This window comes from Otolemur garnettii, unplaced genomic scaffold (assembly GCF_000181295.1).
Source record: "Otolemur garnettii isolate 467f Iridium unplaced genomic scaffold, OtoGar3 scaffold00008, whole genome shotgun sequence".
Taxonomy (NCBI): Eukaryota; Metazoa; Chordata; class Mammalia; order Primates; family Galagidae; genus Otolemur; species Otolemur garnettii.
The window spans coordinates 37,879,526-37,903,646 of NW_003852403.1; the positions used below are offsets into that span (position 1 = coordinate 37,879,526).

A 24,121-nucleotide genomic window follows, 5' to 3' on the forward strand; every position below is an offset into this window, starting at 1 on the left:
GACAGAGTTTCACTTTATCACCCTCAGTAGAGTGTAGTGGTGTCACAGCTCACAGCAACCTCCAACTCCTGGGCTTAGATGATTCTCTTGCCTCAGCCTCCCGAGTAGCTGGGACTAGAGGCACCTGCCACAACACCCAGCTATTTTTTTGTTGCAGTTTGGCCAGGGCTGGGTTTGAACTTGTCACCTATTTATATGGGGCCGGCGCTCTACTCACTGAGCCACAGAAGCTGCCCATAGAGAGATATTATTATTATTATTTTTTTGAGACAGAGCCTCAAGCTGTCACCCTGGGTAGGGTGCTGTGGCATCACAGCTCACGGCAATCTCCAACTCCTAGGCTTAAGTGATTCTCTTGCCTCAGCCTCCCAAGTATCTGGGACTACAAAGTGCCCACCACTACGCTCTATTTTTTGGTTGTAGTTGTTGTTTGGCAGGCCTGGGCTGGATTTGAACCTGCCAACTCAGGTGTATGTGGCTGGCACCTTAGCCACTTGAGCCACAGGCGCTGAGCCTAGAGAGATTATGATTACTATGCTACTTTTAAGGAAACCAGAACTCAAAGATATTAAAAAACTAAAGAAAGTTCATAGTAAAATTGGTGAAACTTGAATTCAAAATCATGTTTGACTCCATTTGCTCACCTTTTCAAAAATATCTATTGAGTACCTGCTACATGCCAGACACTTTTAGAAACTGGGTTCAAAATTTAAAAAGTATAAGAGAATATGCAAAGCCATTTTCTTCATCATTCTCCCCTGCCCACTTCCACCTGTATGCCCACGTTGTCCAGCTTCCTTTTCCTAAGCAATCAACGTTATAGTTTCTTATGAGACCTATAACTTCAGCCAGGGATTTCCTTTTTGGGTCAGACCTTGGTATGAACAGTATTTCCCACCATTCCTAATAGTCTCAGACGTCTATGATGAGCCAATCCTGAATAACTCAATATTCCAGGCCCATTTCACAGCTGGTGGAAAAATGTGTCCTTGGAAAGCCAGATTATGTTTGAACAGAGATGAAGTCCTTGCAGAACAGAAGGGTGAGTTCCTGTGGGTTAACCAGCAGTGTCTTTACCGCCAAGCCCCTGTTTTTCTAAGAGGTGATCATCCCAGGCTCTCTCAGGCCTCCACGCTTAGAACCTGCATGCCGTTTCCCCTCCACCTTTCTGTCCGAACCCAGTTGTCTCTCTAACACCAGCAGCTCCATAGGACAGGTCTTGCGACTCCTTGGGCCTCGGATCATGACATTTATTGCATTTTCCTTTTCTCAGAATAGAATATGTAGAGGGCTCCTTAGAGTTAAGGATGGGGGCGGGGAGGGAGGTTATGCCCATAAGATCCCAAAGGACTTCATGAAAATTTAAAAATCAAGACCAGAACTTGGACTGGCTTTAAATTTTTCCTTCAGAGATAAGGCTCCTTGGCAATAAGTCACTCTTCCCCTCCTTTCTGGGTGGGGATTAGAAAGACCTGGCTGGTAAAAAGATGCAAATAAAGGAACATAGGGGCCACAGTGGTAGGCTGGTGTGCAGAGAAGAGAGGCCCATGGTCCAGACAGCAGGAGTGCTGGTTCATCATACCTGGTACTTCCTCAAGGGTTGTTGCCTAGGACTTTGGCTACACATCCATAGATTTAGATTATATGTAAAAATCTCACTTCTGATATGGTAACCCTTTAAAAAAATTATTACAGTGTATATTACTGGCTTTTATGTGAGCTCCTTTCATCATTAAAAAGACTACATAACAGTCTCGGCGTCTGTAGCACAGTGGTTATGGCAAGCCAGCCACATATACCAAGGCTGGTGTGTCCAAATGCAGCCCAGGCCAGCTAAACAACAATGACAATTGCAACCAAAAAGTAGCCAGGTGTTGTGGTGGGCACCTGTAGTCCCAGCTACTTGGGACGCTGACACGAGAGAATCGCTGGAGCCCAAGAGTTTGAGGTTGCTGTGAGATGTGATGTGAGAGCACTCTACCGTGACACTCTGTGACACCCTGTCTCAAAAAAACAAAACAAAACAAAGACTACATAACAGCTTTATTGATACATAATTTACATACCATATAATTTGCCTGTTTAAAGTTATTTTAAAGATATTCACGAAGTTGTATAACCATCACAATAACTTTTAGAACATTTTCATCACTCCAGAAGGCAAACCTGTACCCACTGGCAGTCACCCTTCATTTACCACCACTTCTCCCAGCTTTAGGCACCCACTATTCTCTTACTCTCTATAGGGTTTCCTATTCCAGACATTTCAGATAAATGGAGCCATATGTGTTCTTTTGTGTCGTGTCTACCTTCCTTTGCAAAAAAGCGTTTTCAAAGTTCATCCATGTTGTAGCACATATCAGAACTTCGTTCCGTTTTATTACCAAATACTACTCCACTGCATGGATGGCTATACCACATTTTACCTATCCATGTATCACTCGATAGCGTTGGGGTTGTTTCCACTTTTTAGCTATTATGAATAATTCTGTGAACATTTGTGAACAGGTTTTTGTGTGGACATATATTTTCCTTTGTTGGGTATATACCCTGGAGTGGAATTACTGAGCAAATGGTATTCTGTATTTAACCTTTTCAGGAACTGCTAGACTGTTTTTCAAAGCTGCCGCTTCATTTTACATTGCCACCAGCAAAGTAGGAGTGTTCCAAACCTTCACATCTTCATCAATGCTCTAAAAAAAATTATTATAGTTATCCTAGCAGGTGTGAAGTGGTATCGCATTGTGGTTTTGATTTGCATTTCCCTGGTGGCTAATGCTGTTGAATAGCTATTCACGTGCGTGTGAGCCATCTTTATGTCTTCTTGGGAGAAATGTTTATTCAGATCTTTTGCCTGTTTTAAAGAATTATGTGTTTTGTTTTGTTTTTTTCAGTTTTTGGCCGGGGCTGGGTTTGAACCTGCCACCTCCGGTATATGGGGCTGGCGCCCTACTCCTTCAAGCCACAGGCACTGCCCAGAATTATGTGCTCTTTTGATTATTGACTTCTTCATCACTTTATAAATAGAACAAAAAAAATCATAGACTTTACCTAAAGCCCCATGGTCAGTAAAATTCACCAACATTACATTGTTAGGTTATGCACATTGCTGTATGTAAAATGTAAAAAGAAAACATTATGGTGTCTATTGCCCACCTATTTCAGGGGTCTGATCCCATCCACGACACAGACAAGGCATTTCTATTTGATCAGATTAGCATTTCGTAAGTTAGCAAAGCCCTAAAATGTTCATTGAGTATATTTTGTCCAGTATTAAATAAAATACAATAAAATGAGTTGGTATATAATTTAGTAAATATTTAGTGATCCTAACCATTGAAGGTAGTAAAACTTTTAGTGTAAGTATAAATAGAACCAAGTTGTTACAATAAAATCCACTGATGGTTTCAAGCTACAGCGGATTTCAAATTTTACTTCTAAATATATTTAAATATTAAAAAGAAGTTTCAAAAATTTATCTAAATGTCTACTTGATAAATTAGAAGTGAGACCTGCCTTCTCTTTTAACAAAATTTGGTCTTTTGCACAATAGCAATGACTAAATAAATGGTGCCAATTTTTTGGAGAAAGTCTTATTTAATTCAGAATATAATTAAAATCTCATGTGGCTTTATTGGTTTTAGTATCCAGCAGAGAAAAAATATTGAAACTCCAAGAGATTTTGAATTAAATAGCTACAACAGTTTTGTTTTATTAGTTCTGACTGTGTGAAAAAAAAATCATAAGGACAACTTTGGAAAAATCTAGTTCTTTGAGGGCCCCCAATGACTTTTAAAACAATAAAACAAACTATAAAACCTACACAAGTGATATTAAAAATTATGTAGTTCAATAAATGTGACATTCACAAATGTGGTTGTAATTTTTCTTTAACTATAGCAAAGTGAACGTGGATCTGACGATTGGATTTAGAGAAGGTGGTGTTACATAGCTTAACAGAATTAAGTGCTTCAATTTGCCGGTAAGGATTATGTAGCTGAGTTGGAATGTTATATCAATGTTTTTTAAGATCTCCATCCGCTTCCTCGAGTCTGTGGTTAAATAAAAGGAAGGGATGATGCTTCCTTTATTAGTGACCATTTAATAATCCTATATTGGCGATGATTTCCCTAGCATTTCAGTATTTATTTTTGGAAAGTTTGCAGAGTTAGGTCTTTTTTGGTTGGTGGCTGAGTAGTGCACAGAATAAACCAGGACCATGAACCCATACTATTTCTGAAAAGGGGGAATGAAGGCTAGCTAGTGACTTGTGAGAGAACTCAATGAATTGGAGTGATTATCTCACTCACTAGGTGGAAGGGACAGGAAAAAGGACAAAAACAAAAATGAGGGGGAAACATTTTGTGAGAAAAATCACAGCAAAGTTATCTGCAAAGTTTGCTGAGGTCCCAATCTTTGAAGACCCAAATATAACTTTTGAAGTCAGGCTTGAATTTCAGATAATAACCATCCTTTCCTTGTCTCCAGAGCCTGTCCTTGGGACACAGAAGAGCACGCTGAATTCATCAGACCATGTGACGAGAGTAATGACCAGTGAAGTTGGCACAACATCAGAGATGACCCACAGAGGGACCAATGATTCCCAAACAAGCCTCCACTGGGGGTTTCCAGGGGCAAGGCACTACCTGCAATTGTATTCGGACTTAAGAAATAATTCAAAAATGTTGCTTTAAGAAAATGAAAATGAAACAATGTTTTCATTTTTAAAATGTACTAATAAAGTATTATTTTGGGGTTTTATGTTGTAAAATTCTAAACCTATAGAAAAGCTGAAACTATAGTACAATGAACACCTGTATACTTTTTACCTAAACTCACGAATTATTAATTTTCTGCATAGGCACACCTTGTTTTATTGTACTTCCCTTTATTGTGCTTCACAGATACTGAGGTTTTTACAAATTGAAGGTTTATGGCAACCTGGCCTGGACTAAACGTATAAGCACCGGTTTTTGAACAGCATGTGCTCAGTTCATGTCTCTGTGGTGCATTTTGGTAATTCTCATAATATTTCACTTTTTCATTATTATTGTATCTGTAATGGTGATCACTGTGACCAGTGATCGCTGATGTTACTACTGTAATTATTTTGGGGCACAATTAACTGTGCCCACAAAAGATGGCAAACTTCTGTTTTTCTCCCTCTCCTTGGGCACTTCTTTTTTCTTTTTTTTTTTTTTTTTTTGAGACAGAGTCTCAGTTTGTCACCCTTGGTAGAGTGCTGTGGCATCACAGCTCACAGCAACCTCCAGCTCTTTGGGCTTAAATGATTCTCTTGCCTCAGCCTCCTGAGTAGCTGGGACTACAGGTGCCCACCACAACACCCAGCTATTTTTTGCTGCAATTGCCACTGCTGTTCTGGCTGGCCAGGGCCAGGTTTGAACTCCCCACCCTCAGTATATGGGGCCGGTGGCCCACCCGCTGAGCCACAGGCACCACCCTCCTTGGGCACTTCTTATTCCCTGAGACTCAACAGTATCGAGATCAAGCCAATTAGCAACCATACAATGGCTTCCAAGTATTCAAGTAAAAGGAAGAGTTACAAGCCTCTCGCTTTAATCCAAAAGCTAGAGAATAGGGCCAGGCAAGGTGGCTCATGCCTGTAATTCCAGCACTCTGGGAGGCTGAGGCAGATGGACTGCCTGAGCTCAGGAGTTCAAGACCAGCCTGAGGTAAAGTGAGACCCTATCTCTACTGAAAATAGAAAAACTAGTTGGGCATAGTGGCTAGGGCCTATAGTCCCAGCTACTCAGAAGGATGAGACAAGAGGATTGCTTGAGCCCACGAGTTTGAGGTTGCTGTGAGTTACAATGCCAGGGCACTCTACCCCAGGGTGACTGAGTGAGATTCTGTCTCAGAAAAACAAAACAAGGGCAGAGCCTGTGGCTCAGTGGGTGGGGCACCGGCCCCATATACCAAGGGTAGGGGGGTTCAAACCCGGCCCCGGCCAAATTGCAACAAAAAAAATAGCTAGGCATTGTGGCGGACGTCTGTAGTCCCAGCTACTTAGGAGGCTGAGGCAAGAGAATCACCTAAGTCCAGGAGTTGGAGGTTGCTGTGCGCTGTGATGCCATGGCACTACCGAGGACAATAAAGGGAGACTCTGTTTCTACCAAAAACAAAACAAAACAAAACAAAACAACAAAAGTTAGACATGATTAAGCTTAGTGAGGAAAGACTGTTGAAAGCTAAGTTAGGTCAAAAGCTAGGTCTCTTGCACAGAACAATTAGCCGGGTTGTGAATGCAAAGGAAAAACAATTTTTTTTCTTTTTTTGAGGCAGAATCTCACTTTGTTGCCCTGGGTAGAATGCCACGGCATTACAGCTCACAGCAACCTCAAACTCTTAGACTTCAGCAATCCTCTTACCTCAGCCTCCCGAGTACCTGGGACTATAGGTATCTCCCACAACACTCAGCTAATTTTTTCTATTTTTTCAGAGATGGGGTCTTGCTCTTGCTCAGGCTGGTCTTGAACTCCTGACTTCAACCAATTTACCCACCTCAGCCTTCCAAAGTGCTAGGATTACAGGTGTGAGCCACCGTACCTGGCTTAAAGGAAAAATTATTGAAGAAAATTAAAACTGGCCTGTAATCCAACACTCTGGGAGGCCAAGGTGGGCAGTTTGCCCTGAGTTCACAGGTTCAAGACCAACCTGAGCAAGAGCAAGACCCCCATTTTTAAAAAATAGCACAGTATGTGGCAAGTGCCTGTAGTCTCACCTACTTGGGAGAGTGAGGCAAGAGGATCACTTGAGCCCAAGAGTTGGAGGTTGATGTGAGCTATGACGCTACAGCACTCTAATGATGGTGACAAAGTGAGACTCTGTCTCAAAAAAAAAAAAAAGAAAAGAAAATTAAAACCGCTACTCTGGTGAACACACAAATGACAAGAAAGTGAAACAACCTATTGTTCTTAAGGAAAAAGTATTAGCTGGCTAGATAGATCAAACCAGCTATAACATTCCCTGTCAAACCAAGGCATAATCCAGAGCGAGGCCCTAATTCTTCAGTTCTATGAAGGCTGAAGAGAGGTGAGGAGGAAGCTGCAAGACAAATGGGGGATGCTGGCAACTTCTGATGACAGAGCCATCTCCACAACATAATCGTGCAAGGTGTAGCAGCAAGTGCTGATGGAGATCTTGCTGATGGATGCAGCAAGTTACCCAGAAGATCTAAGATCACTGGTGAAGTTGGCTATGCTAAATAACGGATTTTCAATGTAGGTGATTTTCTTTCTATTGGAAGAAAATGTCATCTAGTATACTCATCGATAGAGCCTGGCTTCAAAGCCTCAAAGGACAGGCTGATTCTCTTGTTAGCCAATCCAGCTGGTGACATTAAGTTGAAGCCAGTGCTCATTGATCACTCCCAAAATCCTAGAGTCTTGAAGAATTATGCTAAATCTACTTTGTTTGATCTACTTTGTTCCATAAATGGAATAACAAAGCCCGGACGACAGCACATCTGTTTACAGCAGGATCACTGAATAAGTTAAGCCCACTGTTGAGACCCTCTTCTTAGAGAAAAGATTCCTTTTTACTACTCTTTGGCAATGTATCTAATCAGCCAAGAGTTCTGACAGGGATGTACAAGGAGATGAATGTTATTTTCATGCCTGCTGACATAACATCCATTCTCTAGTTCATGGATCAAGGAGTAATTTTGACTTTCAAGACTTATAGATCCATTTTGTAAGGCTGTAGTTGCCATAGATGGTGATTCCTTTGGTGGTTATGGAAAAGTCAATTGAAAACTTTCTGGAAAAAATTCATCATTCTAGATGCCATTGAGAACATTCATAATTCATGGAAGGAGGTCACAATATTAACTTTTATAATAAGAGTTTGGAAGTTGATTCAAACCTTTCTGGATGACTCTGAAGGATTCAAGTCTTCATTGGAAGAAGTAACTGCAGATGTGGAAATAGCAAATGGAAGAGCAGTTGCTTTTTTTTTTTTTCTTTTGGAGACAAGGTCTCACTTGGTTGCCCAGGCTAGATGGCAGTGGTATCATAGCTCACCTCAACCTTAGACTCCTGAGCTCAAGGGGATCCTTTTGCCTCAGCCTGCCAAATAGCTGGGATAACAGGTACCTGGCACCATGCCCAACTAATTTTCTATTTTCTGTAGAGATGGGGTCTGCTATTGCCCAGGCTGGTCTGTTTGTTTGTTTGTTTGTTTTGAGACAGAGTCTCACTTTGTCACCCTTGGTAGAGTGCCGTGGCATCAAAACTCACAGCAACCTCAAACTCCTGGGCTTATGCAATTCTCTTGCCTCAGCCTCCTGAGTAGCTGGGACTACAGAAACCTGCCACGATGCCTGGCTATTTTTAGAGAGGAGGTCTCACTCTCTGAGCTCAGGCAATCCATTCGCCTCCATCTCCCAAGTGCTGGGTTTACAGGTGTGTGCATCCAGCTGCCCAGGCTGCTCTTGAACTCCTGGCCTCAAATGATCCTTCTGCCTCAGCCTTACAAAGTGCTAGGATTATAGGTATGAGCCACTGTGTCTGGTTAAGAATCACTTCTTGTGGATGAGAAAAGAAAGTGACTTGAGTTAGAATCTATTTCCAATGAAGATGCTGTAAACACTGTTGAAATGATAAGAAAAGGTTTGAATTACATAACTTAGTTGATAAACCAGCAGGATTTTAGAGGATCGACTCTGGTTTGGAAATAAGTTCTTCTGTGGGTAAAATGCTATCAAACAGCATCACACGCTACAGAGAAATCTTTTGTGAAAGGAAGAGTTGATTGATGTGGCAAACTTCATTGTTGTCTTCTGTAAGCAATTGCCACAGCCACCTCAACCTTCAGCAATCACCAACCTGATCAGTCAGCAAGGCCCTCTACCAGTAAAAAGATTATGACTTGCTGAGAGCTTAGATGATAATTAGCATTTTTGGCCATTAAGCATTTTTTGGTTAAGGTACATATAATTTTTTAGACATAATGGTATTGTACACTTGATAAACTTCAGTCTATCTGCAGTGCTTCCTAATGCTGAGGCTTGTGTAGTGTAAACATAACTTTTTTATTTTTTGAGACAGTCTTACTTTGTCGCACTTGGTAGAAGGCTGTGCTGTCATAGCTCACAGCAACTTCAAACTCTTGGGCTCAAGCTATCCTCTTGCCTCAGTCTCCCAAGTAGCTGGGACTACAGGTACCTGGCTATGATGCCCAGCTGTTTTTTAGATGAGGTTTTGCTGTTGCTCAGACTGGTCTCCAACTTTTGAGCTCAAGCAATCCACCCACTTTGGCCTCTCAGACTGCTAGAATTACAGGCGTGAGCCACCTTGCCTGGCAAAACATTAACTTTTATACACACTGGAAAACAAAAGAATTTGTGTGACTTGCTTTATTGCAATATTGGCATAATGCTAATATTGTTTGCAACCTCAAACCCCTGGGCTCAAGCGATCTTTCTGCCTCAGTTTCCCAAGCTGCTGGGCCTATAGATGTGCACAGCACCGCGCTTGTCCAGTTTTTCTTTTCCTTTGTTTTTGAGACAGAGTCTCACTATGTCACCCTTTGTAGAGTGCTGTGGCATCATAGCTCACAGCAACCTCAAACTCCTGGGCTTAAGTGATTCTCTTGCCTCAGCCTCCCAAGTAGCTGGAACTACAGGTGCCCACCACAACGCCCGGCTATTTTTTGTTGAGGTTGTCATCATTGTTGTTCAGCTGGCCCAGGCTGGCATCATAACCACTGTCCTACAGGTGCTGAGCCAATTTTTCTATTTTTTTTATACAGATGGGGTCTTATTCTTGCTCAGGCTGGTCTCAAATGCCTAGCCTCCAGCAATCCATCTGACTTGGTCTCCCAAAGTGTGAGGATTACAGGTGTTCACAGGTGTAAACCACCACATCCAGCCTTTTTAAAAAAATAATTAATTAATTTTTTTAAAAAAAGAGATAGGATTTCATTCTGTTGCCCAGGCTGGAGGGCACTGGCCCAATCCTCACTTACTGCAGCCTCAAATTCCTGGGCTCCAACAATCCTCCCACCTCAGTCTCCCAAGTAGATGAGACAGGCATGTGTTACCACACCTGGCTAAGAAGATTAATTTAACAATGTCACCTAACATATACTTCCTATTTAGTTTTTCCCCAATACTCCACAAAATATCTTCTATATTATTTTTAAAAATCAGAATCTAATTAATTGAGATATTACGAGACTTTGTGAAAATCCCCATCCTCAACATTTCATCCATTCATTGTGGTGTCCAATGATTCTTTCTTGAATGAATTATTACATTTTTTATTTTTATCAATTTTTCTGTATCTATCAACTGGTATTCTGCCAGCTTTCCTATCCACCACACCTTTCTCCTTTTAGTATCACAACAGACTCACAAATTGTTATATTAAAAATGGTATAATCGGGTGGTGCCTGTGGCTCAGTGGGTAGGGCGCCAGCCCCATATAACAAAGGTGGCAAGTTCAAACCCAGCCCTGGCCAGACTGCACAAAAAAATAGCTAGGCGTTGTGGTGGGTGCCTATAGTCCAGCTACTCAGGAGGCTGAGGCAAGAGAAGATTCATTTAACAATCCTGCCTAAGCCCAGGATTTGGAGGTTGCTGTGAGCTGTGACACCATGGCACTCTACCGAGGGTGACATAGTAAGACACTGTCTCAAAAAAAAAAGGTATAATCCAAAATTATTTTTTAAGTTTAAATCACCCTGAATTTGGCCAGTGGATGCCCTTCCAAGGTGGTTCCTGTTTTTCTTTTCATGTTTTCTGCTACAATGTCTTTTAAAATTTATTTTTTTGTATATACATACATACATATACATATATAGAGAGAGAGAGACAGAGTCTCACTTTGTCAGAGTGCTGTGGCATCACGGTTCACATGCCTGGCTATTTTTTAGACCCTGTCTCTTCCTCAGGCTGGTCTCGAACCTGTGAGCTCAAGCAATCTACCCACCTTAGCCTCCCGAGTTCTGGGATTACAGGCATGAGCCATGCACCTGGCCTTTTTTTTTTTTTTTTTTCCAGAGACAGAATCTCACTCTGTTGCCCTGAGTAGTATGCTGTGGCTTCATCATAGCTCACAGCAACCTTAAACTCCTGGCGATCCTCTTGCCTCAGCCTCCCAAGTAGCTGGGGCTACAGGCATCTGCCACAACGCCCCGTTATTTTTTAGAGACGAGGTCTTGCTCTTGCTCATGCTGGTCTTGAATTCATGAGCTCAAATGATTCCCCTGCCTCAACCTCCCAGAGTGCTAGGATTACAGGTGTGAACCACCTCACCCTGCCTAAGGTTTTCTATTTTAGTAGAGACGGGTCTCACTCTTGACTAGTTGGTTTTAAACTCCTGAGCTCAAGCAATCCACCTGCCTCAGGTTCCCAGAATGCTAGGATTTATTATTTTTTTTTGCAGTTTTTGGCCGGGGCTGGGTTTGAACCTGTCACATCCAGTATATGGGGCCGGTGCCCTACTCCTTGAGCCACAGGCACTGCCCACAAGATGTCTTTGAGCTCTCATACTTTTCTGCAATAGACCTAAAACAAGCCACTTCTTAAGGACATATGAAAGGTGACACATGCATATGATTCAATTCTCTCCCCTCAACTCCTCCCTATCTGCATAGACAGCCATTGTTATTCGGTTTCTGTTTTTCTTCCAAAGATAGTTTATACGTATAATAGAGGAAACACACAGATATATTCTTACCCATTCCTGATGCTTTACTCATAGGATAACATTTTACGCTCGCTCCTGAGTTTGTCTGTGCTTGTAGCTCTTGTCATTAGATTGTGAACGTGCCTATGACTCTACCTCTGAAAGATCAAGATGTTTTAGGCCAAGTCCCAAATGTTTCATATGAGAAAAATCTCAGGGAGGGTGACTTGACCAAAGTTGGAATAGTTAACAATATTCGCACGCTATTCTCTGGACTTGCATTGTTCCTGCCTCTCACCCTTGACTTGTAGATCCCTACTCATCTGTTAAACGTCACTTCCTTGGTGAAGCTTTTCTCTTCCTTAATGTCCCCAAAGTAGGCGATATCCTCTTGTTAGAAGGTTTCAGATCATTTTGTACATCTCTGTCCGAGCACATAACATGTCACTTTTATTTCTTGAAATTTGTTTCTTGCCTCCGTGAGGGACTACATCTGTCTTGTTCACTGCTGGCACACAGTAGCTGCTCAACAAAACTATGCAAAGTGAAACTCAAATCCAGGCAGTCCTGCTCTCAGTCCACGCCTCTTCCTACTGCATTCCCGCTGCATGTGCAGAAATAGTTCCAAGTAGTAAATTTAAAAACCTCCTCAACAGAAAAAGCTGGGAAATCTTTCCATCTCCACAATTAATGTAGGACCTTAACTGCTCACCGCGAGGTGTGACCACCGCAGGAGGGCGTCAATCAAGAAAATGCCCCCTTGCCCCGGAGGCGAGCGAAGCCGCACTAAGCTGAGGCCACACAAGCCAGTACTACAGTTTCAATAGAAAACATGTGCAAAATGGGGTGCTGGGCTGCACGCAGCTGCGACCCCCAGGACCTGGGGAGAGGGGACTTGAAGCAGTTCCCATTGCACTGAAGATTGCATGGCCTCTGCTCCGTGCGGTAGGACCCGGGCCTCCCCTAAATCCCTAGCCCGGGCGGCTTCTGGCAGCATCCTCAGGCAAGTGGCTGCGTTCGGGATCCCCAAAACGAAATGGGACAAAGCGGCCACGAGTCCGGAGCACCTGAACTCTAGAAGTCCGAACCCCTCTGGGACGGAGATAAGAGTTGTGGATCTTTCTCTCTGGAGGAGCCCTAGGAGCGCAGGGCACTCTCTTGATGAGTTCGGGAGGTGCCAGGGGCAACAGCCACGGAGACCGCTACTACAGAAAACGCACCCAGCAGCGAGGGTTTTCTCGGATCTGCGAAGGCGCTGCCCTGCCAGCGGCCTCCGCCCGCGCCAAGTCCCGCTGTTCCTCCCCTAGGGCCGGCTGCCGCCACCCTGGGCCGGGGCCTGGACGGTGGCCCCAAGTTTCGGCAAACGCGCTCCCGCTGAGGCTAGGGCGGCTTGAGTCCGCAATCCAGGCAGCTGCTTTCCGCGCGCCTCCCTCGACGGACGAAGCCTCGGGCTTCCCTCGAGGGCGTCCCCGGTCAGGGTGCCTGGAGAAGCGAATGGCGACGTTAGTGAGGCACCCGGGCGCAGGGTCCCTGGAGCCTAGGAGCCAGAGTATCCTGGGGGCGGGGAGCTCGGCCGGCGGGGCGTGTCAGAGGTGGGGGCGGGAGGCGGCTCCCGGGGCTCCGCGCCATTGGCCGTAGGGCCGGGCGGCAGGAAGGGGCCAGCGAGCACCGCCCCACCCCCCGGCCGGCCGAGCCTATCGCCGGGAGCGCGGAGCGCGGATAAATGTAGTGCCGCGGCGCGGGCCGGCAGCTCTCCGAGGGGTCGGAGCGCGGCGGAGCCAGGCAGTACCCCCACCCCGGGCCGCCGCCGGCGGGCGCCGTTGGGGTGCCGCTGTACGCGCCCACGCCGCTGCTGCAGCCTGCACACCCGACGCCGTTCTATATTGAGGACATCTTGGGCCGGGGACCCGCCACGCCCACGCCCACCCCCACGCTGCCGTCCCCCAACTCCTCCTTCACCAGCCTGGTGTCCTCCTACCGGACCCCGGTGTATGAGCCCACGCCGATCCACCCCGCCTTCTCGCACCACTCCGCCGCCGCGCTGGCCGCCGCCTACGGACCAGGCGGCTTCGGGGGCCCGCTGTACCCCTTTCCGCGGACGGTGAACGACTACACGCACGCCCTGTTCCGCCACGACCCCTTGGGTAAGGCGGCCAGGGTCACGGCGGGGCCGAGCCGGGGCAACCACGAGGAAGGCGCCACCCGGCAGGTGGCAGCGCCTGGGAGTCGGAGGGGGTAGGCAATAGAAAGTTGTGGCAAAAGCGATCGAAAAGCGGCTCTCGGGCGCGCGCGGGGTCGAGAGGCTAGGGCCTTGGCGGCGCGCGGCCGGGGCTGACCGCACGGTGACTCAGATTGGTTTTCCTGCACCTTGCAGGCGTCGGGGCGCGCGGGCCGGGGGAGACGTCGGGCGCTGCCGACGGGTCTAGCGGCCGAGGGCAGCCGTGGGCCGCGCGTGTCGCCGGGGTGGGGCCTCCTTAGTGGGAGCGACAGGGAAGGGGGTGTCGTGGCGCCCCGGGCTGGCCCCTGCGGGGTAGGGATAGCTGCTGGGCCGGGGTGGTTACGGGGCTGGACCTGGTTCAACAAGCTTGTGCAGTGAAAGAGCCTGACCCTTTCCGTTCATACAGGAAATCTTGAGTTCTCGATAGGAGTAAATCTGGTTTCAGAAGCTGTTAAGTGTTTTCCTGGCTGTATGAAGCAGACCCTTCCCCCGGAGTAGTGCACGCTGCTGATTATTTTATCGACATCCTCAATACAGACAAATTCAGGAAACACTCGACTTCTGATAGCCGGGATCCGTTTTTCTGATATTGTTCATTTCCTCTGTGTGGGATGTGACTTTATGGCAGCTAAAATAACCAGTTGCTTCCTATTTTTTTTTTTTTTTGAGGCTGTTTTGCAGCAGTCTGAAGCCTGACGCAAGCAAAATCTCGAAAAAACAATGCTAGCTTTCAAAGCGTTTAGGACGCATGGACCTATGGACCAACACCTCTTGGGAGTAGGAAGCTGCACACCCTGGGAGCCAGTTAGGAAGGGAAGCACGGACACGTTGGGCATATTATACTTGTGGGGCCCCATCAGTGTGCGGCCTAAGAAACAAGCCATCGGTGATCTGCGCTGTAGGTGACCCTTGGCGCCTTCGGGGTCTGAAGCCCTAGGGTAAATAAGGAAACAGGGCGCCTCCAGAGTTTTAAATTAACTGTTATTGGCAGCTTCAGTGGGGATGCTGAAGACCATTAACAATGTAATTAATTAACATTTTAATATCATTATTAGAGCGCAGCCTCTAGCTCATTCTTCTTCCGCTGTTGGAGATATGGGGGAGGGTCATTTTAATTATTATTTTTTTAAGTTACAGTTTTTATTACAGCCTCGAGGGTCTCATGCCCAGCGTGGCTCTGATCGCCGGTTGGGGCTGGAGCGGGACCTTCTACCCAGCCGAGCCTGGGTGCGAACGTTTTCACAGAGCGCGCCCTGGGTTTCCTTGGGTTACTGCTGGGACCACGCAGGAGGAAGCAAAGGGTTTTTCGAGATAGACCAACAGGAAACACATTGACGGAAATGTTGCCATAGCCCATGGGGTGGCTTTAACTGGCTGCCCCCGCGGGCCGGGTGTGAAATCAGAGGAGGCCGCAGCGACCTTGGGCCAGGATTGGAGACTTCTCGCGGGTGCCCAGGCCCGAGTGTTTTCCAAGGAGCCAGGCTCTGGCAGCATAACAGCCCCTCTCCTCTCCAGCACGCACACACTAGGGTATTTGGAAAGTGTAGTTCTCCTGGGGAGAAGACCTAGGGGTGCAAAAAGTTGAGTATAAATTCTAGAGTTTCTGATGAAAGAGGGTCAAGATATTTTAAGCCCAGCCTGTATTGGGCATTCTTTGGGGGATGAAAAGATTTGTGTGTTTGCATGTAGCTATAGGTGTGATGGTTGTGTGTGTGTCAGTGAGTATATGCAGGGTAGGTGTGGGACTTTGGGTGTTTGTGTTGTATCTCTAGTATGCATATGTATGCATATGTATTGTGGGAGCGTGCTGGGTCTGAACGTGTAGGGTTGGATGGCCTCCTGCAGGCAGGCCCTCTCCCCTTTGTGACAGCGACCAGGCAGGTCTGAAGTTTGCCTAAACCACCGGTGGGCCGGGACTAACCCCCAGTCTTCCTGCCTATAGGCAAACCTCTGCTTTGGAGCCCCTTCTTGCAGAGGCCTCTGCATAAGAGGAAAGGTGGCCAGGTGAGATTCTCAAACGACCAGACCATTGAGCTGGAGAAGAAGTTCGAAACCCAGAAATACCTCTCCCCGCCAGAGAGGAAGCGTCTGGCCAAGATGCTACAGCTCAGTGAAAGACAGGTGGGTATGCCCTGTAGGCCCCAGGCCTCCTTTGGGGAAAGGTTTTCTGGGGCAGGGGTCACCAGGCGGAAGATAGAGGTCAACCAGCCCCAGTGCACTGTGGGGGCCTGATGCTCCTGCAGTGTGCACGCCCTGGTGGGCTGTTTGTCTCCACAGTCCCCATCCTCTTCTTTCCACCTCCGCATATCCCTTGGGAATCTGGGCAAACTTTCTTCTTTTTTTCTGTAGGTGAAAACCTGGTTTCAGAATCGACGTGCTAAATGGAGAAGACTAAAACAGGTATGGACATGGTTCTGTTTCTATGGAAATAAATATTTTTATCATGTTATCTCAATGCGAGGCTGTTATGGGTTGTATGCAAAAGTCATTTGGGAGACTATTTAACCTCTTCACCTTGATTAAAAAGGCAAATAGTCTTGCTGAAATTCGGGATGAGTTGCTCAGGTGGCAGTAATGCTAAAAGCACCTAATGCAGTTCCTATATCAATTATGCTTGGGTTTTCACACACTGGCTAGTAAAACTCCCAGCTAATTGTTTTATAAATCCCATATGTTGTTTATCTAATTAACGCAGGAAAGATAAAGTAATTGACAGTAAATGACTTAAGCAGTTATCTTTGGGAGAAAATTGTTTCTTTTATTTACACAGCCATAATAAAACCAGGCAGAACTCAAGGGTAAATAAAAGGAAACAAACACCTTTAAGTCTTGTTTGCACTGTTTTTATTTTTTTTTAAAGAATTAAATATCAAAGAGTTTTAAATTACTTTCCAATGCCAGCTCCTAAAATGACATATAAAATATGTGAGAAAATATCCAAGCCTGTTTGCAAAGGATCTTAAACTTTCTAACAGTCTTTCTTCCAATGACCTTGTCACTCAATATGTGATGAAAAGTAAAGGCAAATGCTCATCCAGTTTTTAAAGCAGCTCTATTGATTTAAAGCTAAAGATTCATTTTTGATGTCTTAATCTGAGTATGGTTTTCCAGAGTTACCTGACAGTTGCTGAATTGTCGTGTGCCAGTGTATAAATTGTCACTTGCCAATGTTCATACATTTTATAATAAAATATTTTAAAGCGGTGAGTGGGGAAACTTAAAGCAATGTGATATTCACATTTATTGATGATTAGCTTTTCATTAAAAACAAGAGGGTGTCTCAAAAAAGACATTTTGAAACAGAAAATAAAATCCCTATAATTTATTACTGTAACATAATTTAAACATTTTCAGATTCCCTCTCCATTTCTGACCTGGTACATCTACTACATAGTTATAAGCCTAGTGAATATATTATTCTAGACCAGTGTTGTTCAACCTTTTCTATCTCACAGCGCACTTGAACCTATAAACTTCCACAGCACACTTAAATTATGTTGATCACAAAAAAAGTAAAAGGAGAATGTGCTTACTGTGCTTTGAACATCTTTCAGAAATAATTAATGATCTTTAAAAATTTTCACAGCACACCAGTTGAAAATCACTGTTCTAGAGTCTTGTTTTAAAAAACTTAGTGTATTGTAATGTTTCTATGTAGTGTTTCTGTTCATTTTAGGCAGGCATAGGATCAAAAATTCACTGACTTAGTTTGGTTCTTGGTCAAAGGCTTGACTCTAGTTCACCTAGAATGAGACTTAAATGTAGTATGGGAATATTTTCTAGAAATTTACTTTAGATTTTAAGTAAATTGTATGTAGATGTTTATAAATTTTCTCCAGAAAAGGAATGAAAAAGGATCTATTCTAATAATTTTGAAAATGTTCTTTTTAATTCACCATTTAGCATTCTTATTTTTAAATTGTCTAGAAGACAACTGGTAAAGTTAGGTATTTAAAGAATGGAGATAAGGTATATCTATACTGATCTGATTTTCTTTCCCCCTTAAGCTTTTAAAAATACTGAAACCATGGGTGCGGGCAGTGTTAAGTAGCCAGTAGTGTTTGATTGATATAATACATTTACACTTGTGACTGATTCTTATCTGGCAAGCATATAATCTTTCCCTGATGGGACAGGGATTTTTTTGTCCTTCCAAAAGTGAGAAAGAAGCACAAGTCCGTATTTTCTGAATAAAAAGATTATAGTTGAAAACAGTTGATAAACTAAAAATTAAAAGGATAGTACAGGGTAAAAAGACATTTTGATTCATGCCTCTGTATTTCATGATCCCACCAATCTCCACTTTCATTTCCTTTATTCAGGAGAACCCTCAAAGCAATAAAAAAGAAGAACTGGAAAGTTTGGACAATCCCTGCGATCAGAGGCAAGACTTGCCCAGCGAGCAAAATAAAGGTGCTTCTTTGGATAGCTCTCAATGTTCACCCTCCCCTGCCTCCCAGGAAGACCTTGAATCAGAGATTTCAGAGGATTCAGATCAGGAAGTGGACATTGAGGGTGATAAAGGCTATTTTAATGCTGGATGATGACCATTGGCATTGGCATGTTCAGAAAACTGGTCTTGGGAATAATATTTTGCCACAGAAAATCTTCATAGAAGAATTGGAAAGCTGTATGAGAAAGGGAATTAATTTTCTGATATATTCTGGAAACCTGGAATATTTGGTATACTAGTTAATTAACAATCCCACATTGAAACCTTGATTTTGACTTTAGGTTGTTTTGGTAAAGTGACTTTAAAAAACAAAAACAAACAAACAAAAAAAACAAAACCCAAAGCCTTCCTGTCACCTGAATAAAGTGACTGTTATTCACAGTGGTTAAATTCACCCACCCCTTTAAAAAGTAAGTTGTTATTTCTATTTATAAAAAATAATTTTGAACTGTTTTGTTAAATTTTAAGTTATAACGTTAAAGGCTTTAATAGGATCTCCTCAAATGACTTTTCTATAACCTGTATTTACATCTCACTTAATGGGAAAGCAAAGGGGCACCCCCAAATCCAGAGGTATGCCTTGGAAAAGGAGCCCACATTTCAGATGGCCTTGGAATATTTTATAAGAAAACATTTTTTAGTTTTATATGACACTCTTTTACTCTTTTTGCCTCAAATCCAGAACCATTTTAGAGCTCTTGAATTGAGGATGTATGTTCTTTTTGTCAGATGGAGAGAGACAGAGAGATAAGAATCTTAAATGCTTGTATTTCACTGTCACTTAGTACTTGTTTGACCAGGGTGTTAAGGGGGATAGTACAGTCCAAGCAGAGAAACTGTGGCTAATCACAGATGAACTAGTAGTCGAAGGCTAATTGAATGTAAGTAGAGTGTAGATATTATGTTTTATATCAATGTTTATAATGTGTATAAATAAAATTGTTCACTGTAAAAAAAAAAAAGGCCCTCTATTGGCCCCCCATTTTAAAAAAAATTAGTAACTTGTCTATAAAATAAATCCGTCCATGAGACGACTGACTTCTATCGGACAGTCTCATTCTTTGATTTTTAAAAATCCTAACACACCTTTTCTTAAAGCGCCTCGCGGGCGCCTGGCGCTGGATCTTACCGGGGCTCCAGCTCTCAGCGTCCCGGGAGCGTGGTCCTGGGCCGCGGCCGGCTGGCGCCCGCCTGGAACATGGACTGTGGCCTTTGCGGGGTGTTTGCAAGGGTGGGGTGGGGCTAGATGTGTGTGGGGCTGGGGGGCGGACCCCGAGCCGGCCAGGTTCGAGGCCCTGGCGTGTCAGGCGGCGGGAGGAGCCCCGGATGAGGCCAGCTGCCCTGCGGAGCGCTGGGCCGCCCGAGCCCCATCGATTCGTCTCGGCCGCCGCGCTGGCTCGATGGCCGTCCTTGACCGGCGTGAGTCAACACCGCGTCAAACCCCGGCGGCGCGGAGGCTCAGGAGCCAGCTCCGCGCTCCCGGGCAGGGGGGCGGCGAGAGGGGGTCTGCATGGAAGGAGGGATGCGGGGAGGAGTGGGGAGATGGTTTGCGCTAAAGACTGCGGTTCTCAGCGAGCTTCAGAATCACCTGCAGAGCTTAGAAATCATTGCAGGGCCCCATCCCTAGGGTTCGGATTTGGCGGGTCTGGGCTGGGAAAAGGGAATTCGCATTTCAAACAAGGGCGGAGGGATGCCAAAGCTGATGGCTCTGAGACCAGTTCTTTGAGAAACACTGATCTAGGTGCTTTAGTGTGGAAGAAGCAGGTGGGACCAGCGCTCCTCCTTCCCGCCCCACCTGCTTCCCTCCATGTAACTCTGGTCAGCTGGAGACTGGGGCTGGGGAGGAGTGCAGGGCTGAGAGAGGAAAAGGGAGGGAGAGCAGAGGGACTGGGTCGGTCTCTCTAGGAAGAGAGTGAGATCTGGTGCCTAAGCCGAGGAGAACCAAGGGTAAAAGGAAAGAAAGAGCGGAGCTGACGGTGGGTGTGGAGCTGGGGGGATTGCCACCCTGCATCCAACTGCTCGTTTAGCTGAGCTATCAGGTCTCTGACATTCGAGGAAAAAAATGATAGAGATCTGTGGGGGGAGTGCCCCAGAAATCTCTGCCTCTCACCTGGCTCCAGGGAGGCCTCTGGTTGTTGTGGGGTTGGGTACGTCCTGGCTGAGGGCCTGTGAAGGAATGACTCTAGCCTTGGCCTGACCCCAGGCAGACATGGAGTGAAAAAGTCATTGCTCTCAGGAGGTTGTCATATTCTACTTCCTTAGGTTCCAAGAAGGCCCCTGGAATTGCAGGTGAATTTAGATTTCTGAGAAAATTAGTACTGGTCTTTATGCAGAGATCAGGAAGTTTGAAGATTTGAGTTGGAGTTTAAGGTCTTGGCCTCAATTCTCTCATCTGTAGAATGAAGATGGTCTAGCAGTTGACCAATCTACATGACCCCTTTCAGCTTCAGAATTCCCAGCTTGGTTCATGCTCTTTGTCTTTATTATTCCCCCTACTGGGCATGTCTCCTTATGTCTATTCAACATTGGTGCCTAAAGTAGCCATCCAGTGGGAGAATTTCCCTTCCCATCAGTTGCAGGGTCCAAGTGCCAGACCCTGCCTAACAGGTTATATCAAGGTTTCAAAGGTCATAATCAGTCTTGTCTGAAAATGGGACTGTTTTTATCAGATTTTTAGAGAATGAGAAGCTGTGGACCTAATATTGAATCAAAGTAATCCTGAAATCTGTGTGTTTTGCTTCTGAAGATAACCTCTGGTTAATGTTTATTCTTGAGAGTAACTGTATCATGACTCTTAAGCCGAGAAATACAGGGTTATGTATTGATTGACATTAGAAAACTTGAGGGATAAAAATCTTGTTTTAAAGTAGACAACTCCCTGTAACCCGGCTGTTATCCAATTTAAAGTTTATCCTCACTCTTTTCAAGTTGCTCATACTCTGAATCTAAACATGTCCTTAAGAATCAAGAGCATGTTAACTGGAGGAGGTACAGTATTCTCAGGACACAGGCAGGCATTAACTTTTCTATAGTGTCCCATTGCAGATTGCCAATGAATATTTACAAATTCTTCCTGCAATCCAGGCATTTTTCATTTGTTTGTCTTTTGGCTATTTCATGTTGAAGCAATATGTATGACCTTTACAGCACAACTCCTGTCCTGTTTTTAACTCTTTTTATCAGGAGATTCAACTTGAAAACGGTTATCATTTAGCAGAAAGACAAACAGAAAAGCACATTTTTGTAAGCAAAACGTTAATGATTGGAAGAATTGCCCTAATTTCACCATGACAGTGTGTGATTAATCCCCTGGGTCATGTACTTACACTTTAAGTTATTCAGTTTGTTGGTCTTTGATATTCAGAACACTTTCTAACTTAATAGGATATTGATTTTGTTGGATGATGTACTTTGACTCTTTAAACAACATCACTTTTAGGGATGACTAGCCTGCTCAGTAGTACTTTATTTAGAGAACTATTGCATAACATTTCTTACTTTTATGGTTTTCTCAGGGTGAAAGCTGATAAGACATCTTGTGGGAAAAGAGGAAACCATCTCTGATAGTGAAAGTACCTATTCTCTTTCAACATTTCTGACAAGTTTTTTTTTTTTTTTTTGTGGTTTCATTACTGTGAATATTCATTTTCGTTTATTGGGGCAGGACAGGGATTCAAACAGACTTATTTGGACCTAGGGGAAATGCATTTTCTGGGGACAGAACGCACTTGCCCAAATTCCCAGTCCAGTTCTATTGCCAAGTGGAAGATGACACGAACTCAGAATCTCACCTTTTGATTTTTCTTTAAGAGTTAATGATCTCTGATCCTTTAAATCTGTGATTGGAAGGATATTTAAGTGATTACTGACAACATGGATCAGAAGGTGGGAAACCAATCCCCCAGATGCTTCTAAATGATTAGGAGTTCAGTATCTTGTGGTCAGAATTATCCATGTTGTACTGACATTTACTTTTTATTCTGTTGGGGTTTTATAAAATGCCAGCTGGACTCTCTACATGTCTAATTGGACCCTGTTCCTTGATACTTTTTTTGAGGGGGAGTGTTGTTCTTAAATCCAAATGAGAAGCACTTTGGAGACTCCACCCTCCCACTCAAATACCTGAGACTTAGGTCTACAGAAGAGCAGCTACCTCTTCAGATGTAGCTGTAGGGAGTCCTATCTTGACAGAATTACCCTACGGTGAGTAAGAGCAGGGCTGGTGTAAGGCAAATGGCATCCCCCTACACCTCCCTTGCTGGTTAGGGAACATGCATTCCTACTCAGCCTCAGTTCCTAGAGACGTGGGAGGCCCACGGAGAGGAGGCATCAATACCTAGCACATAGTTGACACCAAGTGTTTGCCAGAAAAGCTAGAAAGTCCCAATGATTCTCTTCTTGTGAGATAGCTCTTTAATTCTCAGTTGCAAGAAGGGAAACCTCTTCAGGCAGATGTACACAAATCTCTCCAGACAACAAAGAGGGCAGTGGAGAGGGGACCTTGGAGCTGACAAAGGCATTTCCTGTCTGCGGAGGATCTTGACTTTGGAGTATCCTGTGGTTGCCATGAGGCGGCTGAACACTTTCCTATGTAGCTACTTAAAAAAAAAAAAGTCACTTCCAATTTCAGACTATTTTCCAGATAAAGCCAATGAGGTTGCTACCCACTTAAAAATTTTTTTTGGTTTAATGCATGTTTTCCAAACATTCATTAGATTCCTTTTTAATTTGGAGAGTTTGGTATCATTGAAAAATTTTAAGAATTCAAAAATCTCATCACTCTCCAAAGGCTACTTTTCAGATGAACAGCTACAGAGAAGAGTTAACAGTAAAGTCTCCTCCCCGCCCATTCATAAATACTGGCCGGAAGAGAGATGACCATAACCTTGTGTATGTTTTCCTTTTATGATTTATGCCCTTCCATTCTTCCTCTGCTCTCTACTTTTCATTCTTTTTTAAAAATTCTTTTATTAACTCATAACTATATACATTTATTGGGGTTTTGAAATTTTTTTATTAACACAAACTGTATACATTTATGGGGTACATTCTTCATTCTTTTTATTCATTTCTTTTTTTTTTTTTACTCCTAGGGTTTCTTAGTCTCATTCAGTTTATGTCCCCATCAAGACCAGAAGAAGACAAATCTCAACTCTCTAAATGTCATGATTAGGGCCAAGATTCTGTCCAAATTTATAGAAATTTTCCCATTTCAGCTGAGGTGAGAATCCCATTTGAGGTAGATTTGCTGGAGTCCTAAAACATTGTTCCCATTCTATTAGGGAAAGGTTTTTGTTTTTTTTTACCAAGTTAAGCCATAATAATGACATTAGCAGAAGAATAATAATCCCTGTGTCTCTAGGGTGCAGGCACTTACTTGCACTGGGGTATACGGGAGCTCACAGAGAGAGGTGCTGCAGTAATGGTGGGGAGGGGGTGCTATGTCAGGGTCTGCCAAGGACTCTGTCCAGAGAAAACAAACAGAATGCTCTTCCAGGGAAAGAGTGATCCTGTACACGAGCCTGGCAGTGAAAGAGGGCAAACAATAAATATGACTGGACTCTTAAGAGGTTTTGGATTTCAGAATTTTGGATGAGGGATTGTAGACCTCTCTCTGTATCCAGCATACAGGTCTCTTTGCAGCTTTGTTTTTCCCTCTATCTCAGTGGTTCTCAACCTTCCTAATGCCACCACCCTTTAATACAGTTCCTCATGTTGTGGTGACCCCCAACCATACAATTATTTTCGTTGCTACTTCATAACTGGAATTTTGCTACTGTTATGAATCGTAATGTAAGT

General features: G+C 44.2%; 1 protein-coding gene across 1 annotated transcript; it reads left to right on the plus strand.

The window, feature by feature from the left end:
* Positions 1–12,812: 12,812 nt before the first annotated feature.
* HHEX (hematopoietically expressed homeobox) lies at positions 12,813–19,366 on the plus strand. The gene is made up of 5 exons (XM_003783783.3): positions 12,813–13,157; positions 13,381–13,795; positions 15,812–15,990; positions 16,219–16,269; positions 18,192–19,366. The coding sequence occupies exons 1-5, from the start codon at positions 12,813–12,815 to the stop codon at positions 18,411–18,413; spliced, it is 1,212 nt and encodes a 403-aa protein (XP_003783831.1). The 3' UTR covers positions 18,414–19,366.
* Positions 19,367–24,121: the final 4,755 nt, after the last annotated feature.